Source organism: Copadichromis virginalis, linkage group LG22 (genome assembly GCF_057382275.1).
Source record: "Copadichromis virginalis isolate Kocher_CV1m ecotype Utaka linkage group LG22, C_Virginalis_male_GT1.1, whole genome shotgun sequence".
NCBI lineage: Eukaryota > Metazoa > Chordata > Actinopteri > Cichliformes > Cichlidae > Copadichromis > Copadichromis virginalis.
Genome location: NC_140638.1, coordinates 21,108,508 through 21,127,807, shown reverse-complemented (window position 1 = coordinate 21,127,807; position 19,300 = coordinate 21,108,508). Strand labels below are relative to the sequence as shown.

The 19,300-nt window shown below is 40.7% G+C and overlaps 1 protein-coding gene across 8 annotated transcripts in view; it reads right to left on the bottom strand.

Moving 5' to 3' along the window:
* dync1i1a (dynein cytoplasmic 1 intermediate chain 1a) overlaps positions 1–19,300 on the bottom strand; it is a 66,494-nt gene that overhangs the window by 12,029 nt on the left and 35,165 nt on the right. For all 8 annotated transcript variants that reach the window (XM_085445418.1, XM_085445421.1, XM_085445423.1 and 5 more), the window contains 4 exons: positions 9,941–10,087; positions 7,966–8,079; positions 7,679–7,812; positions 7,257–7,401 (listed from right to left, as the gene is read on the bottom strand). In XM_085445418.1, the coding sequence (XP_085301544.1) occupies positions 7,257–7,401; positions 7,679–7,812; positions 7,966–8,079; positions 9,941–10,087 (540 nt within the window). The remainder of the gene's footprint in view (positions 1–7,256; positions 7,402–7,678; positions 7,813–7,965; positions 8,080–9,940; positions 10,088–19,300) is intronic.

Here is a 19,300-nt window from a genome sequence, read left to right as displayed (position 1 = left end):
CGAACAGTTTCCCTTTCTTCATTATTCGCTTGCTTGTTACGCACAAGTCTACTGTTGTTTACAGGCTGTCAGCCGCTGTTTTTTTCCCTTTTACATTCTTCCGAAAAGAAAGCCTCATTTCTGCTGTTCAATACTGAACAAATTTAAACTTTTTAATATTATTCAAAATGCAAAATGCTTAGCCGTGTGTCTAATAAAACCGCTGTAACGTCAGAGGTAATGTTCATTAATTAATGGTTTTCTTTCGTTTTTGATGTACTGCAGAATATTTTTATAAAATCCCAGGCCAGGAAAACCTTCATGTTTTTCTGTGTTTTATCTTCAGCTACTTTGACACAAAGGCATCTGCTGTGATGCTCACACCTTGGATAAAGTCTTGCGAGTGTCAGCTTCCTTTTTATAGATACATAAATATGTAAATGTTCTGATCTGAATTATACTTCTGACTGTCAAAATTTCCCAGATTTAAATCGAATCGAATCGAATTAAATCGAATCGTGGATCGAATCGATTTGGGACCTTGTGAATCGGAATTGAATCGATTCTAGAAATCAGTGACGATACCCAGCCCTAGTCAAATATACTCGGGCACAGAACAAATTCCCACACCAGACAGGTTCCCACACCTTTCTGTGATATAAAAAAGGTCACGATCTTTTGCTGATCAAAAACTCAGATATGTAATACAAACCCCATGTGTCCCACATAGGGTCAGTACAGCTTAATATGTGTGTTAAAAAAAAAAAAAACCTTTTCCCAAGCTGACTGTTAAGATTCAAGAAGCATACAAACTACATTCCTTGCAGGTAGAGTGGGAGGAGTGGAAGAGAGGAGACAGGCTGGCTAGAACAGCAAATGAAAGAATGCAGTCTCTCCCTTTCTCTCTCATTCCTGCTCCTTTCTCTCCATCACCTTTACTCCCTCACTCTACGGCAGATCTGAGAGCGCGCACTCGCATACACTCGCACACAAACACAAACAAACTGAGCCAAGCCAATTTCAAGGCTCGATTGAACCTGTTTTCCAGCCGGCAGGATGACAGCAGAGGTCATTTTTCTCCATCTCGCAGTTCCAGCGTTCGATCGAAGTCGTACCTGTTTATGTTCTCTCTCTCTCGCTTACTTGTTCTTATTTTCGGGGTTTTATGACAGCCGGTTACACTGCACGTGTGATTTTATCGAGATAATCAGTCTTGAAGCAAAACACCTCTGTTTCCCATTCAAGGTAACTTTCTGAAATTTGTCCTATGTGTCATTTGGCCGTGACTCAAAGTAATGAATAAACCTGGAAGACAAAATAAGATGAATAAAGCCCTCTCGGTATTATACTGGGTACTCATAATGTAAACTACTATTTTGTCTATATCTACCAATTTTAAGGAAGATAATTTAGGTGAATAAGTCTTTAAACTAATCTTTAAATGAAGCTTAATCCTTGTGGCGCCACACATGAAGTAACTGGATGTCATTATCTTTTCTGTGCTGAAAAGCTGCAGAGCCTTGACAAGCCTGAAAACCAACACTGAAAAACTGGGCACTGATATTTAGCATCACAGTGAAGCAATGACAAAAAATGAGAACCTAATGCAAGTTTAGCATTCAATCATTTGGATATCGTTGCCAAAAATGCAGGCACCACCTTGGCATTAATAATAAAATATCAAATTGCATTAACTGTCTCGGAAATCAAAATGTCAAGGAGGAAGCCGTTCTCTCAGAAAACATCTCATCACGCAGCCATCCATAGGGATCCAAAACACTCATCTCAGCAGCAGCCAGTCATATAATTTCACCGCTTCTATCCTCGCTGCATTTGCATCTCAAAAATCGCACTAGTTTGATAGTTTTAATAAACATGCGCCCCAAGGGAATGGAGATACTGTCCTTAAATGAGAAATTCTTCCTTCATGCGCTGTGCTGCAAGATCCCAACCAAAACGTTTTTTCTCCTGACATACGCTTGACCATGTCATGGTCAAGATGACCTGCTAAAATTCAAAGTGAGCACAACTGTCTCAACTGGGTTTGCAGAGGATGGTCTGAAAAAGAGAAAGTATTCAGTGAGCAGCAGTTCTGTGAGTGAAAATGGCTTGTTGATGGCAGTGGTCAGTGGAGAATGGCCAGACTGCTTTGAGCTGATAGGAAGGAACGATGTGTCGCAAAGCTTGAACTTAACGCTGCACTCAAAAGACCTTTGGGATGTGGTGACATGGGAGATTCATATCATGGATGTGCAGACACAAATTTGTCGTAACTGCGTGGTGCTGTCATGTCAGTATAGACCAAAATGTCTCAGGGCGTTTCCAGCAGTGTTTTGAATCAATGCCACAAAGAATTAAGACAGTTTTGAAGGTAAAAGGGGGTCAAACCTGGTGGTAACAAGCTGTAACTAATGAAGTGACGAGTCAGCGTATCTACAGATGTTCACCTGAAATATTATAAACGCTCGCTAACAATCATCTGACCCGACAGGGACGCAGGCCTTTGATTACCTTCTTAAGAACAGCAACAGTGGAGTAATTGTGCTCCATCCAATCATTTCATAGATGCTGGTTTTGGGGTCAAGCGTGCAAGGTGGTTCAAGTTATGCACAATCATAAACCCACTCCCAGCGGTCGCGACATCTTCACACTCTGGCCGACTCAGAATGGTTTCACTAACCACAATATTTGCACCGCTGAGTGTAAAAACATACGCAGACGTCTGTAGGACGGCCTTTTTGAACCGTGAGGGCAAACGCACGTGAATGCAGAGGAAATTTGCTGCAAACGTGCATGCGCGCGTGTGTTCAAAACAGTTTGTGATGCTTATGATTGGAGGGCTGAAGGCAAACCTCGAGGGGATTTTAGGCAAGCAAAGGCAGCTTGCTTAAGGTGTACCATGAGGCATGTGTGGTGTGTCTGTATTTACACACACACACACACACACACACACACACACACACGCACACTCAGGTATTCCTCCTGCCCACACACAAATATGGGTTATGTGGGATAAGAGACAGACACACATTCCTGTGGTGACCCTCAAAGGAAAGGGAATTCCCAAATCCTGAAAAATAACACACTCTTCTGATGAAAATCCACAGAAATGTTTTAATATGTGTCACGGGACCCGCTGCACAAGACTTATGGATTGGCTGCATGCTAACATGGGCTAAAAGTCATCAGAGTGCTTTATTGGCTGTCACAGCCAAGAATGAAAACTGTAACTGGATCCTGCATAAAGCTGATATGCAATATGAATTATGTATTTTTACTACACCAAGGAGGTATGCCTCTGATTTTGGGCTGTACACGATATCACCCTATGCATGTATGTATCATGATAACCTCTGTAATTCAAAATTAGCATAAATTTTTACTACTAACCATTAACTGATTAATAGTAAAAACTGATTGTCACATTTTCTTTTGTTATTTGCACCTCAGCTTTAATTCATATTCCTAATATCAATCTTCTTTTAACCTCTTGGATCGTTCAGGCCTCAGATAGCCTTCATCAGGAACACACACACACGTTTAAAACGTTTCATTTTAATGCTGACCCTGACTACTCTCACCTTACCGCTTTTTGTGATTACATTCAGCAAGCCATTTATCAGCTAAGGTCTCGTAAACAACCAGTCTGTGATGCCCTGGCAACCACTGGTCATTAAGGAAAAACATATTCCCTGACTGGTTAGTGAGAAGTGAAATTGGTTGCAAAAAGCTTTGGATTGCGAGTGTTTGTAGAGAAGTTGGTGTCTTCCATGCAAATTACAGGCAACTGTAACAATTTGCTAGCTATCTCTACTATTTATACAATCAGCTAGCAAATTCAGTCACTAGCCATAAGCTAGTAGCCAGAAACATTGCCTAAGATAACAATTTCCAACAATCATTCATAATAATAATTCTAGCTAGCTAATTAAGCTATTATCCATCATGTTTCTGGCTTTATTGTTAGTGAATGACATCCCAACTCACCCATTAGTTCCAGTACTTCTACTACTAGCGATAACTTTAGCTAGCTAATGTAACCTTATTTTCATTTTTTGACCATTAGCAGTTTTAATTATTCATACCCTCAAATTTATACATTGTACATTTCTACAGCTTTACTGTTTCTAATCAAGCCACTCATCATAATCATATTTAAATTCTACTTAACATTTTTCATATTAGTTGTGGCTAATTGTTCCATTTACCCTGTGGTTACTACATGAGTATCCATTTCCTACACCTTTCTGTGCAATATGTCATATACACCTAAGCCAAAACTTCTGTTTCACCACCACAGCAGTGTCCTTTCACTGTATTAGCCGAGATTTTTATTTTATTTTTTTTTATTCACCAGCCTTACTCTGACAGAAATAGTGGCTGTTTGCTTTTTACCGCTTCTGAAATGCTGCCAAATGGAATTCATAACACTGGTTTGAAAGGAGAACAACAGCACTGAGAGGATGAGGTCACTCAAAACCAGCGAGAGGAGGAGCGCCCACCTTTAGAGTGGGTCTGACTTAGGTTCACTAAGTGTGCCTGCAGACAGCAGCCAGCACTATCCCATCAGTGCATTTGTGTTTTGCAGTGATAGTTGAGTAGGAGGGACACCCACACATACAAACAAGGGACTTTCACACATGTACACCCAGGACAAACCAGAAAAACACACACATACAATACACACACACACACGTCAGATTAGGTGCAACAAGCAAGCCTTAAATAAAAAAAAAAACAGATCCTACGCTGTCTCTCAGCAAAATATTTCTACGGAAACTTGAACAACAGCTGACAGTCTCTTTGTAAGTGCAAGTATTTGTAGTTTCATTTAAATCAAATCAAATCAAATCACTTTTATTGTCACATCACATGTGCAGGCACACTGGCACAGCACATGCGAGTGAAATTCTTGTGTGCGAGCCCCACAAGCAACAGAGATGTGCAAACACAACAACACAAACGAGCAAAATACAAGAATGGCCAACCTGAAACTAATAAATATATGTACAATATATAATAGTGTATGCATTTCTGGATGTGTATACTAAATATTTTCCTACGTGTGTGTGTGTGTGTGTGTGTGTGTGTGTGTGTGTGTGTGTGTGTGTGTGTGTGTGTATACACATTTTTACAAATTAAATAGTAAAAAAAATAATAATAATAATAATAATAATAATAATAATAATAATAATAATAAAATATATAAAATATACAGAGTTGAATATGTGCAAAACAAGTGGCATTTATATACAGTGTGGAGTGCATAATGTTGAATAATGGACTACTGGAAGATTAACTAACTATAATTACACTTATAATAGGTCTTATTACTTGAAGTAAGCTAAGAATCGTGTGTGGAGCTGTTTGTGCTCTTGTGACTTTTGCCATTGGAGGCACACATTTCTCTGAAGCAATGTAGATATCTGACATCTGTAATACTAGTGGTTCACCTGCTGTCTCCAAAGAAAGAGCAGGTTAACTGGCTCTTACTAGAAACAGAGCGCAGCCTAAGAGGAAATTGCTTGACAGGCTGAAACCAGGTAATAATAATAATGATGATGGTTACTGATGATTAACACAGACTGTATATATAAGATGGATGCAGGCACAGCGATGTCACCCACTGGTTTTGGACTCTGTATTTTAAAGCTTCAATGTTAGTGTTTTGGCTGCTGCCATGCTGTTTTTTCAAAGCCAGAGGTAACGTTAGCAGCTAACATTAGCTTAACAAGTGGTTACATCCATAAACCCTACCGGTGCAATGCACAGGCGCACGTGCGGTTTTCTGAAGAAGGAAGTTTTCATAGGACTACATCCATAACTCAGTAGAACCACCTTTAACAGCAATAATGTGGACTAATTGTTTTCTGTGTGACTTTATCAGTCTCTCACATCATTATGGAGGAATTCTGGCCCATCCTTCTTTATAGTGTTGCTTCAGTTAATTGAGGTTTGGATGGATTCAATCAGGTGGACATCTGGACTTTGGGTCATTGCAATACCTTGATTTTGGTGTAGCTGCAGACAGATGGCCTCATATTTGACTCTAGAATACTTTGGTACACAAAGGACTTCATGGTCGAATGAATGACTGCAAGGTGCCCAGCCTAAATCATGCCTCCACCACCGTCCTTGACTGTTGGTATGAGATGTTTGTGCTGATATGCTATGTTTGGTTTTAATACCAAACATATTCACTTTGGTCTCAACTGTAGAGGTGTTGCTCTTGGGTGTGCTTGGGGTGAGATATACACCAGTTGAAGATTGTAACACTGTATTAACACATGAATGGTTCAGAGCAGCAAATTGTCTATAAGCTAATTATTGCTTTGTATTAGCCTAATTAAAGAGGATCATTTTACTCAACAAAACAGATGCATAAATTCATTTTGATTTGCTGTATCACAGAACATCCATCAGATAATCGAAAACTCACCAACAGTGCCGACACAGTGAAAAGGTCTGGTTCCAAGACTCACCGTGGTAGGCAGTAGTCATATCAATGGAGATGTACTCAGTTACACAAACTCCATTACTCAGGTCGAGTCTCTATATCTTAAATGTGAAATCTATGGGAATGGAGTCCCTTTTGGAGCACGCCTCGAGTGGCACCTAAAGGAACTGCAATTTTTTCCACTTCTGTGTTGGGATCATGTTTCACCTCCAGAGGCTGCTTCTTGTTTGACCTGAACACTTTGATCGTCCCCAATTTGATGTTTTGAAGCTGGAGGTGAACAGCGAGTGGTGGCTCTGTCTGAGACACAGTGATAATACACGATCGTACAGTATCACAAAGTAGGTCTTCCTAAAACGTATCCCAATTTACATCGGGGGCATAATTTACCAAATCAACACTATGTTATATTAACATAAGAGCTGAAAGTACAAATTAGAACATAAACTCATAAATGAAGTTATAAATGAAGTGAGCTCATAGACTGCAGATTTTCTATGTTATTAGCTCTGGAGGCTAAAACCATCCTTATATACAGTCTGTCGTTAGCAGTGAATACTTTCCCTACAAACGCACACACACAGAGTACCCATATACGCACAATAACAGCTTATTCAAACATATATGTAGAGAAACACACAAGTTGTACGAGACCTCTCTACTCAACCTTCCCTCTTCACTAGTTCATTCTCTCTCCCTCTCAGGATCTGCTTAAAAACCTCTTGGAGGTCACAATCAACCCCCCGCACAACCTTTCTTTCTCCACATCCCCTCTCTCTCGCTCCCTCACACACACTAACACACACCTCCCACATTGTACCTTGGTGCTCCAGAGTTTGACGGTCCAGTCGAACGAGGACGTGATAAAGAGGTGGGAAAAGTCGACGGTGCCCACCGCGCTGTGACAGCTGATGCCTGTGACGGGCCCCTGGTGGCCCTCAAACATCTCACAGATACCTGCCTTACTGGAGAGGGAAAACGCACAAGGCAACATCTGGAACTGCGACCATTAGCCCAAAATTCCCTCCAAAAGAGGGAGAACTTCATTTGTAATCACATTTTAAGTTTTAAGTTACTTAAATGTAATCTAATTTAGGGACAATCATCCTCTTAAACTTTGCTAATGTTATAATTCTAATATTCTATAATTATAAATTATATGAGCACTGTTTCATATTCAGCAGACGTTTGGTGAACTTTAATGCATATCTGTGTTTAAGAATACATGTTTCATTAACCAACCTGCCATGTCTGGATGCAGTGTACACAGTGCCCTCCTCGCTCCCGACCACATAGTTGTTAACGTCTCCCGTGGGGAAGGCCATGCATGTCACTGCCACGGGTTTGGATTTATTGTACACCAGTTCCATGGTCTCCTACACACATTATATTAGAGTGGATATAGCATAAACCTGCATTTTTACAACAAAACAGCATTAGTGAGTGAAAAAAAAGTTGTTGTTTTTTTTAAATGCTGCTGGCAGGTTGTGTGGACTGCTTCACTAATGTGCGGTAAGAGCTTTGTGTACCTGAGGCTGGGAGAGCATGTCCAGACTCCAGGAGCACATCCTGCCGTCTGTGGACACGGTGATCAGGTTGTTGGCGTTCTGTGTGCCGACCACATTCACGCAGTACACTGGGTGCTAGACAAACACACACGATCATACGCAGAGACAAACAAATGGATTTGGGTGAAGATTTACCCGTGCACAATACAAAAAAGCTGTTATCAACTGTAGTATAATTACAACAACATCGTTTAGGATAATACATTGTGATCACATTATAGTTCTTAATTATTAGCCTCTTTGAACTGAAGCATAACAATTTCTCTTGTACAAAAAATAGCTGAAACAGTCCTAATTGTAGCAGGCTGTCAGCAGCATCACCATGTCATTAATTGTGATATTCCACTATTTATGAAACGAATAAACATTGTCCTGTAATGATCACATGTTTTTTCCCCTTTAGCACATGATGTCATTAGATGCTTTTTGGGGCCAAGAGATGCAGACAGCTCACATGCCAGTGTGCATTCGTCCTTTTAAATCACCCTACGTTTCAGACATGTGCTGCTGTTCAAATCCACGAGTGTGTGAAGCCATTATATCATTACTGAGCAGTAATTGATTTGTGCGCCGGGTCGCACAAAGAATCCATTCAGCAATCAGCACCATGCTAGCATGCTGTACCCACTAACGGGAGAGTGGCAGCCTCATTATTAGAGCCCGCAGCCCGTTTAAAGCTACAGTATGGATGGCATGTAACAATGTGTGTGTCTACTGTAGCTGTGATTATAAACAAGCTGGGTTCTTAAGATATCGTTAGTTTATATTCAACAGTAATTTGCTATAGCTGAACTGAGCTGCTCTTTCAGTTATGTCTTGCTTTTATCAAGTTTATGTCTAAGTGCAGACAGACCCAAGAATACAGATTATCATATAAAAATCATTCAGTGTAATTGGTGCAATCAAAATCTTTTTATCATATTCATACGTCTGAATTTTTGGATTAAAAAAAGTGTTTATCTGCTTTTTTTCCCCATGTTGGCCTAAGTGTATTTCAACACTTTTAACCAAATTAACAATTTAGTTTTCAGTCACGTGACTCACACAGAGCTCTGAAGAGCAAAACACGGTTCCAACAACCCTCCACTAAAATTAATTTTCAATCAAAGAACATCTCAAAAGAAGATTAATGGAAATTGGGCACTTTTGATCCACATACAGAATCCACTGCAATATTTTAATCACTAGAGAACAATTACGTCCCTGCTGGAGATCCATTTTAGCAGTTTCTTGTTGTGAATGCTCTTTGTTGCACTGCCGTCAGGATAAGAGTGTACAATAATACACTTTTAACAGACCGCTATTTGTAATTTGGATCTCAGGTCTTTCATTTAGGAGGTGAAGAACAAGAAGATCACAGTTTACAAAGCAATAATGAGTGCTAATTAGCTAAAATGACCTAGCTTATCACTCTTAGCTGTTTGTGTCAGGATCATCATACTCGGGGAAAAGATTATCAATGCACATGGCAGCAGATCTGCGATGCTTGCTGATTTATCACAGATTGCATGTAATTGCCAACTTGACCCCATCTGAAGGCCGCTACACAAAAAACCATAAATCCACTGCACACGGTGGCACTAATTTTGGTCGTGGCACAGCCTTGAGCAAGGGTTTTCCCTAGTTTGATTATACTGTGAATGGCTGTAGAGAAGGATGGATTGGTGCAATGTAACTACTCTATGATTTAAGGAGCTATCCAGAATTTTGGGTAAACAATCCTGCTAAAAAATAACTGTTAAATACTGAAACTGTTCTGCCTTCCAGGTTTTAATAATGATGTGTCATCGCAGGAAAACTACACAGTAAGGAAAGTAATAAATAATCTCCTGCAGACGTATTGCTGTTAATATCACAATTCTAATTGTAAAGCAGAGATAAACCTTTACATACTGTATGATAAATGTATCATACTGACAGTTTAAATCATCCTTACAGTGTGTGCAGCAGCAGACAGAGGGGTCCTCTGGACAGGGGTCCGGCGATGACTGCGATTATCCCACAGGACTATCTGTCCTGAGTACGTCCCCCCCACCACCAGGTTGGGATGAAACCTGGCAAAGCCCACAGACACCACCGGAGACTAAGGAGAGAAAACGAGAGAGGAGAATTAGGACGCATTACTCAGATTCAATGCTGGTGTTATTTTATGTAACTGACATTATTATGAACTGAATGCAGATGGTAGAAAAGCCCAGAGGAAAAGATATGAACTCAAAACGGTAACACTTGGCTGGGTGCGAGTGAGTGCGAGCAATCAAGACATCGTGATGGGTGGCATACGTGGGGACACAGACGGAGACGGAGATGACGAGTGTGGGCACTGTGAAGGTCCGCTGAGGAGACGAGAATGGGGTGACGCTGGGGTGGAGACCAGACAAAGAGGGAATTGTGGTCCTCCTTCCCTCCCCAGCCGTTTCACATTACAGCATCAAAACCCCAGCAGCCACTGGAGCGCTCACCGTAGGCTCCGTCATGACAAGCGCACCCTTGAACTACCACCCCCCCTAGACGCTGTGTTTATTGAGTTTTGGTTCCTCTTCGGTGCGCATCCCATAAGGGCTTCTGCGTGCAACAGCTAGCTCCCCCTGACCCAGAGCCACTGAAGCTATGAGTTATGAGAAAATTATTTCAGCATCCTGCAGCATAGCGCTACAGGAGGTTAACTGGTGTGATTCACTGACAGATTCATCAGAACCAGTAAAAAAAAAAAAAGCATAGTCCTGTTGAGAGGGAAATAATTCACAGGCACGAGAGAGCCAACAGAGCAAAGCTCACAAACACAAATCACAACTAAAAACAGTAAAGCTAGAACAACATGGAGGGTGCATTTCGCAAATGGATCGTTGCCTCATGCAATCGTAGATTTGTAGGAAGGAGCGCTGGTGACAGTTTTAGTGTTCATGAAAACTGTATGTCAGATGTTTTGCTGTTGAAACAGCAGCTCATAGACTGCGTGGAGACAAAACTCTATCAGAATCCTCCAAAACTCATCACTGCATTAACAAGGCAAGACCTAGGATACATCTACAACAGTTTAATTTATAATGATCATATAAATAATCCATAAAAGAATAAACCACAAAGGAATTTGTTGGGTATTGTTCAACCGAGAACAATATAAGTTTGTACAACAGAGACTGTTATAATGCCTTAAAAAGGTGACAACTGCTTCAAGTGAAACTATGTTAAGTTTAGCTAAACAGCAGCCACCGTGGCCACAAGCAGTAATTATGGGATAAAGGTAAATGCTAAACAATAGAAAGTACTCATAATGTCAGTTAGGCTGGCTCAGCCTGCAGGAGTTTTGGCTTTATTTATACCTATTTATGACTATCGTGAACATCTGCCAGGTTGTAGCAGCAAAAATAACGTCTATAAGTGGTAAAAAAGCAACAAAGTACGCTAACTGTTCCTTATCTTATATTGCCGACTTGAATCTAGACAAAGGTGCATTAACCATGATGGTTATACCTGGTTTGTACCTTGGACTCTCATTATAACTCTTAAGTCTCTACATGTTTGATTTTTTTTACAAATTAAAATTTCTGTTATTAGAAAAATGATGAGAGAGGCATGTCATAGACTCCATGTGCCAAGTAAATATACAGTAGTAAAGGTATCATAGTGAAAAACACTAATTGAATGTATTTTGTTTATAGCGTAGAAAGATTCCACTACGTCTGCAGTAGTAAAATGTGCTTATTTTTCACTTCTTTTTTTACTTCTCCCTCTCTCCCCATCCCTTCCACCACACCATGTGCGAAGCAGCCAACTCCAAACCCCAGTTCATTTTGAAAGGAGACTGGAAAACAAACCAAAGGCAAAGAAAACACTTCACGCTCTTTTATTTCTCTTTTCTGTTACTTCTGAGGAGTCACGGCTTCCAGCGGCACGGCTCGGGAGTCACTTCAGATGTCTAGACTCAAAATAAACGAAACTCTGGTGGTAAAAACTAAAGGTGCTTGTCGGCTGGCATGAAGGCTCGATCTGAAAAGTTTATTTACACAGTCTGACAAAAAGGGGATCGAGGCTAGAGGCTTATTAGCATGAATTACTAAGCAAGACTTGACAGCTCGTCCAGGAACATCTAAAGCTGCCTGATTAACAAAAGATCACCGGTGCACTGTATGACATGTTACACGCTGGATTAAGCAATATACAATCATGTGCTTGTGTGTTAACAAATCATCAAAAAAGAGAAAAAAATGTCTGGAATGATGTTTTTGTGCTGAAAAGGCAGCTATTCTCAAGCGCGCGGAGGTTTGTTTCTTGGCTGTGATCACTCTAATGACCCAGAGTTTCTCGGTGACCTTTACCCTCTGTGGTCGTCTCACAGGCTGCTGTTTGAGGTCTGTTCCCCCTCCATCAGACTCCATCAGTGGGCTAATAAACCATAGTCCTGCACCCTTTGTCATCTCCGCACACAAACCCCCACAACCATCTGTCTCAAAACTCCAAACAATGTAAGAACTCTTGGATCTGATTTCTTCTTCTATGAAGAAAGGTTTGACAGTTTGAGCGCAAGCAGGGGGAACAGCTAACCTGCCTCGTAAAAGCATCGCTCATCTGAGGTTTTAGTATCTTTGTCAAGGTGGATTAAAATATAAGCAATCTCATTAAATTCACATCTTTCTAGTAAAGACCAAAGCTTCTTTTATTATTTCCACCAACAAAAATTAAAAAATTAACATGTAATTCCACAAGAATATACAGACACAAACGTAAAACATCAGTGCCGTCAACACCCTAAATAAACATCTCTACCCCACATGAGTAATGACAAAGAGAAACTAAATCAAATCAAGGAACTCCTCTATTTGATCCATATGTTACTTTCAATCGTAAGCCCTATCAGTGTTCCCATCTTAAGAGGAAAATTCCCGACTAAACTCTGAATCCCCTCTTTGAGAAACCACAGGTTATGCCATCATTCCCCTCATGTGCTGTCAGGCTTAGTGAAAGAGCTACTGAAAATTAGCCCCGCTTTGTCCCAGTAACGCACTATGAGGCGTCTGCCAGCAGCAACTTGGGCTTAAGATTAAAGTCGTTCTCCCTAAATTCTGCTAATCAAATGTCACATCAGCACAAGTTTGAAACTTGTATCCGTTTTAAATCTACTGCATGTAATTAGGCGTTGAAATAAGATCAATTTGCCGCGTGCTACAGTATAAGCAAGTTTATGATTTAAGCTAAATGTGAACTCGTTGATGGAATCTCGATTTCAAAGTCGGAGGAAATTAATGTCTGACTTTATATATTTGAATTATGGGAAGCATGGTTATGTTTTGGCTGGATTTCTGTAATCTTTCTGTAATTCAGTCTACTTTTTATTCATTTTTTTGAATCTTTGCCATCGAGACTCAAAACATGTGTTTTGCATATGTTAAAGGAAAATATTTCAGTGTCTAAACATGACTGCATAAAAGCGGATGTATCAATCTAGTACTGCATTAACGGTCTCAAGTTCTGGGAAACTTAGAGCTCGTTCTGGGAGAGTGTTACTCGTGTAATGGTTTGTAGGGACAATTTACAGATGTCACCAAATGGTGTCACATGCATGCAAATATCAAGTTACTGTTTTGAAAAGAGGACAGCTATGCGGATACAGTCACAGAATTTCTGTGAGTGATTGTGTCTGTTCAAAACAGGAAGTCTGTAGGTTGCAGCTTCTGAACTGACCAAGCAACATGAGTGAGTGATGGAAGTCATTTGCCACAGGAAACCAAAGACAAACAATGAAACTAGAAGTGTCTAGCTACATTTTATTATCATAAATATTCACTCACACAATCTAAATCATTGAATTCAGGTGTTCCAATCACTTCTTTGGCCACAGTGTATAAAGTCAAGCACCTAGGCATGCAGACTGCTTCTATAAACATTTGTGAATGAATGAGCTCAGTGAATTCCAGCGTGGTACCGTGATAGGATGCCACCTGTGCAAGTCCAGTTGTGAAATTTCCTCATAACTAAATATTCCACAGTCAACTGTTAGTGGTATTATAACAAAGTGGAAGTGATTGTGAACGCCGGCCACATGGTGGTAGGCCACATAAAATCAAAGACAGTGTTCAGCGGACGCTGAGCCGCATAATGGTCAGAAGTCACCATCCTTCTGCAGATTTGGTCGCTACAGACCTCCCAACTTCATCTGGCCTTCAGATTAGCTCAAGAACAGTGCACAGAGAGCTTTATGGCCATGCAGCTGCATCCAAACCAAGCACAATGTAAAGCGTTGAATGCAGTGATGTAAAGCACAACATCACGGGACTCTAGAGTAGGGAAGATGTGCTTGCTGGAGCGATGAGTCACGCTTCTTTGTCTGGCAATCCAATGGATGGGTCTGGGTTTGAAGGTTGCCAGAGAACAGTACTTTTCTGACTGCACTGTCTGAAGTTTGAAGTTTGGTGAAGAGGAGATTATGGTGTGGGGTTATTTTTCAAGATTTGGGCTCAGCCCCTTAGTTCCAGTGAAAGGAACTCTTAATGCTTCAGATAATCCAGACATTTTGGACAACTTCATGTTCCAACTTTGTGAGAACGGTTTGGGAATGTCCCTGAAGGTACATAAAGACATGAATGAGTGAGTTTTGTGTGGACGAACTTGACTGGCCTGCACAGAGTCCTGACCTCAACCCAATAGAACCCAATAGAGCAGAGACTGCGAGCCAGACCTTCTCGTCCAACATCAGTATCTGACCCCACAAATGCACTTCTATAACAGTCAAAAATTCCCATAAACCTTGTGAAAAGCCTTCGTAGAAGAGTTGAAGCTGTTCGAGATGGTCTTCTGCATACCCTGGTTGTAGCAGGCGTTTATCTGAATGACTGTTGCCTTCCCATTAGGCAGTCTGACCATTCCCCTCCGAGCTCTAGCATCATCAAGGCATTCTCATCCACAGAACTGCCTCTCACTCGATATTTAGTTTTTCGCATCAATCTCTATAAACTCTAGAGATGGTTGTTAGAGAAACTCCCAGCAGTTCAGGAATTTCTGAAACACTCAGACCAGCCCATCTGCCATCAACAACCACGAGAGTCACATAAATTGGAGTTTTCCCCATTCCAATGCTTGGTTTGAACTTCAGCAGGTCACCTTGCCTACATGCATTGGGTGGCTGGGCCTTTTAGCTCTATTTATCTAGCTATCTAGATAGATCGAGAGATAGATAAAGAGAGATATTTTTTCTTTAAATCAGCCTAATATAAATGCAGTTCATGTCTTCTATGGTTTTTGTAGAAGCAGTGGGACTGCATCTCCATATCACTGCTGTTGCTTCAAAGCCTGACATTTCATTTCCAAATGCAGAGTGGCTCTTTGGGTGGTTTTCATCTCACATGCAGAGCAGGTCAGACACCTTCTGCGTCATCTCCTGCTAATCCAGATGGACAGGATTTAGGGAGTTATGTCTCCCGGAAGAAAAGACAGCAGCAAGAGTCACTTTGGTACATTATATTATGCTTGAGATAAAGTGGGGAAGTTTTACAGGGAGATACTGTGGCAGTAAGAACAGCAGGTTCCATTTCTTTCTTCAGGCAGGTTCTGCACACATGTATCATCTACCATATCACACACAGGCTCCCAAGGCTAAGTGTTTCTGGCAGCCTTTATTGTATCAATAGGAAGTGTTCTGTATAGGATAATACACACAGGGTACACCGTGATGAAAGATGGCACCCAGCAAGGGATTAGAGATGTGTAAAGGAATGACATAAGAAGAAAGAAAGCTACAGAGGGGCAAACAGTCTTTCTTTTGTTGCCTCCGCCTCTCTTTTGTTCTTTCCTCAGGCAACAAACTGTTGCTCAAGTCCACTCGGGCAGGCAGGAATGAAGTGAGAGCGCTAGGTTGAGGAGAAACGGGGAGGGGGCCTGATATGGCACGCTAGGCAGTATATCCTCCTAAACAGATCCACTCTCTAGCCTCATCCCACTCCCCCCCCAAACCCACCATCTGCCTCACCGCACTCATCTGTTTTCCACTCTGCCTTATCAGGACCAGATGGATCCGACTGTCTTTGGTTGCATCCCGGCTTCGCAACCACCTTTCTCCTCCCTTTCTCCCCCTGGCTTCACTCGTTTATGACACCCCACAGATTTTGTCACTCTGTGGTTTCTGGCAGGGAGAGAGGAATACCAAGCCAGAGTCTCCATTTCATCAGGCAAAGAATTGAGCGAAAGCATGAGGAGGCGGCTCTGGGAACACAAACAGGCCTTTCTTTGCCTGCTAGAGCTGGTTTTCCTTTATTTTCCATATCTTGTTTGTTTGCTAGGCTCCTATATTCACTTGGCCAATGCTGGTGTAATGTTTATTGATGTTGACATCTCAGGTTTTTTTAAGGTATTTATGAGAACGGCTGAAAGGATTAAGTTCTGATCGATACCGTTAAAGTGGTACAGGATAAACAAATTTTCCATAAAATTCAACGCTTACTTTCTGAGAGATGAAATTCCATCTACTGACATCTAATCACAATGGGAAAAACTTTTAAACTCTCCACACAGACACTGTTGGTCGGTCGATATCAAATACTGGCAAATTGTCAAGCCTTCTGAGCAATTTTGTTCACCAGTATAGCTGCACATGGGTTCAAACTCACTCAAAGACAATGAATAATGCTGTCACATATTCCTCTCATTCCTACTCCCTCTACCCTTGCCCTACCTCCTTCTCTCCTCTTTGCCTCCCCCACTTCTCTTACCCAACCTTTCTGGAAGTGCCAGAGACTCAAGAACGAACGCTAGGCAGCGAGATATTAATAAAAATATGACTGAGTGCAATGGGATATGACAGTAGCGGCAGGGGTTGTTACAGGGAGTCTTGTGGTTTGGGGGGGGTTCAGCAGAGGCTTTAAGTCAAACGGTCTCTTTAATGTGGTATGACTTTGCCCACTTGAGAGGCTGGTGTGAAGTTACAAGATTGGACCCAACTGGGAAGGGGTGATGAAGGGTCCAACTGCTGGGACAGGCGTCTTGAGGGGAGAGCACACTGGTACCAGAATCCCCAGCAGAGGCGGACCCTTTACTGAGGAGCTACATAGATCAGTGGCTCCTAAAGTGAGGTCATGAAGCTACGTTAACCGATCCCTACTACGCCGTTTCGTTTCATATACAGTTTATTCACTTTTTTGACCAAAGCAGAGTTTGATAACAAAAAAAAAAAAAAAACTGCATTTATATTGTGTGCTGAAAAACACAAACCAGAACAAACTACAAAAACCACACTTCCAAAGAACTGGGACACCGTGTAAAATGTCAGACTTTGTTTTTCACTGTGACTTCGGGTTTTGACAATTATAAAAACAAGAGTTAATATTTATTCATTTGTTTCATTTCCTAATTTCCACAGTCTCTTTCTGTAAACAGGGTTTTAAAACATCAGAAAAAATTCAGTTTCATGTTAAAAATCATGAAAAAGCGAAACAGTTTCCAAAAATGTCTCACAGCATAAATGTGAAACAGTTTTGACATATTTTCAATAGCACAGCTAGTTAGTACCACAGTTAAATTATTCTTTATTGGAAAAAGTACTTGGAAAAACAGTAAGCGGCACTAGATAAGTACATTCAAAACAGAAAGGTGTACTTAAGAACCAAGGAAGCTGTGAATAGCTGTGATAGAAGAGTTAAAAAAGCGGTCACGCAGCAGCAAAGCAAGAAGAAACAGAAAATGAAAACAAATCCTTGACATTCCTGTGACATCTGTTTATTACACATACAAGTGTTTCATTAGAATGCAATATTACAGTATTGCTGCACACTGCCAAAAATATTTGTGCATGGTTCCCTGAGTGCATTGCCCAATGTGACACTAAGACTCCTCCCAGAATCAAACTGGGAAGTATCCTTCACAACACCAGCACATCAAGAACAGAGACCAACAACGAATCAGGACTGGACTGTCATGGCTGGGTCTGTGAACCAGCATTTTGAGTTCATTATATATTGTGTATTTCTGTTTAGTATGGGGAAATGTTAAGTTGTTTTTGCGTTATCAGTTAGAACTTGAGTCTTTGTGTTTTGTCATTTATTGTTTGGGTTAAGCTCGTCTAGCTCTCTTACACCCCTAAGTTGTTCAGAATTAGTTCTGTTTATTGGATCTCCTCATTTCCCCTTTCCCTGGATCTTAGTCTTGTTTACACTTTGTGTTCCATGTCTCATGTTGTCAACCCATGTTGTTTGGTCTGTCTCATCATGTTTCCTGTTTTATTTTGAAAGAGTCCTCTTTTTTCATTGTATTTAGTTTCACTTCCCCTGTCCTGTCATTAGGTTCATGTGTGTCAGCTGTGCTCCCATGTGTGGCCACTTCCCTTGATCATCCCTTATGTGTATTTAGTCTCTGTGTTTCATTCAGTCTGTGTCGCGTCGTCTGTGTAACCTTCCCAGTTATGTCTTGTCATAGTCGTCACAGTTCTCACAGTCATAGAATTAGTTCTTGAAGTTTCATAGCTTTATCACAGTTTCATAGGTTTTTCTTAGTCTGTTTTCCAGTTTAGTTGTCTTGCCTGCACTCGTCTTAGCTTTTGTTTTTGCCTTCTGTCATCAGCCATAATAAAGGTTCGCCTTTTGTTAAGTCATGTCACATCTCCTTGCCCATGTCTGCTCTTGGGCCCTGCTGTAACTAACACACCATAGACTGTGATTTTACATATCAAATGTAAATTAACGTAAAATCACTATAAATGTAATAAAACATAATTTTCTTGTTTTTTAAATGTATTATTGTTAAAATACATTCACAAATGTATCATAATTTCACAAATATTTGTCCGTTATTTGAAAGATTGAACTGTTAAATTCAAATGTAATGCTATGGAAAAATATATGATTCTCATAAACTTTTTTTTACATCAAATAATAATTCTTATTATTGTTATTTAGGGTGATCGTGGCTCAAGAGTTGGTAGTTCGCCTTGTAATCAGAAGGTTGCCGGTTCGAGCCCTCGGTCGTTGTGTCCTTGGGCAAGACACTTCACCACCTACTGGTGATGGCCAGAGGGGAATTGTGGAATTGTAAAACGCGTTGAGGGTCTCAATGAGCGCGATATGAATGCAATCCTTTATTATTTAAACCAACTGTTAACTGTATATTTCTGTACATTGAAGTATTATTATTCATATTGCCGGATTCATTGACCTTGCTTATAGGTAATTTCATTGTTTAATAACATTAAAATGTTCCTAATTTAATGTATAAAAGCACTTGAAAGAGGCAAAATCCCATGTAAAATTAGGGCAACAAACTGTATTGTCATTACTGAAAATAACCGTATTTTCATGTGAAAGTTATTTTCTGT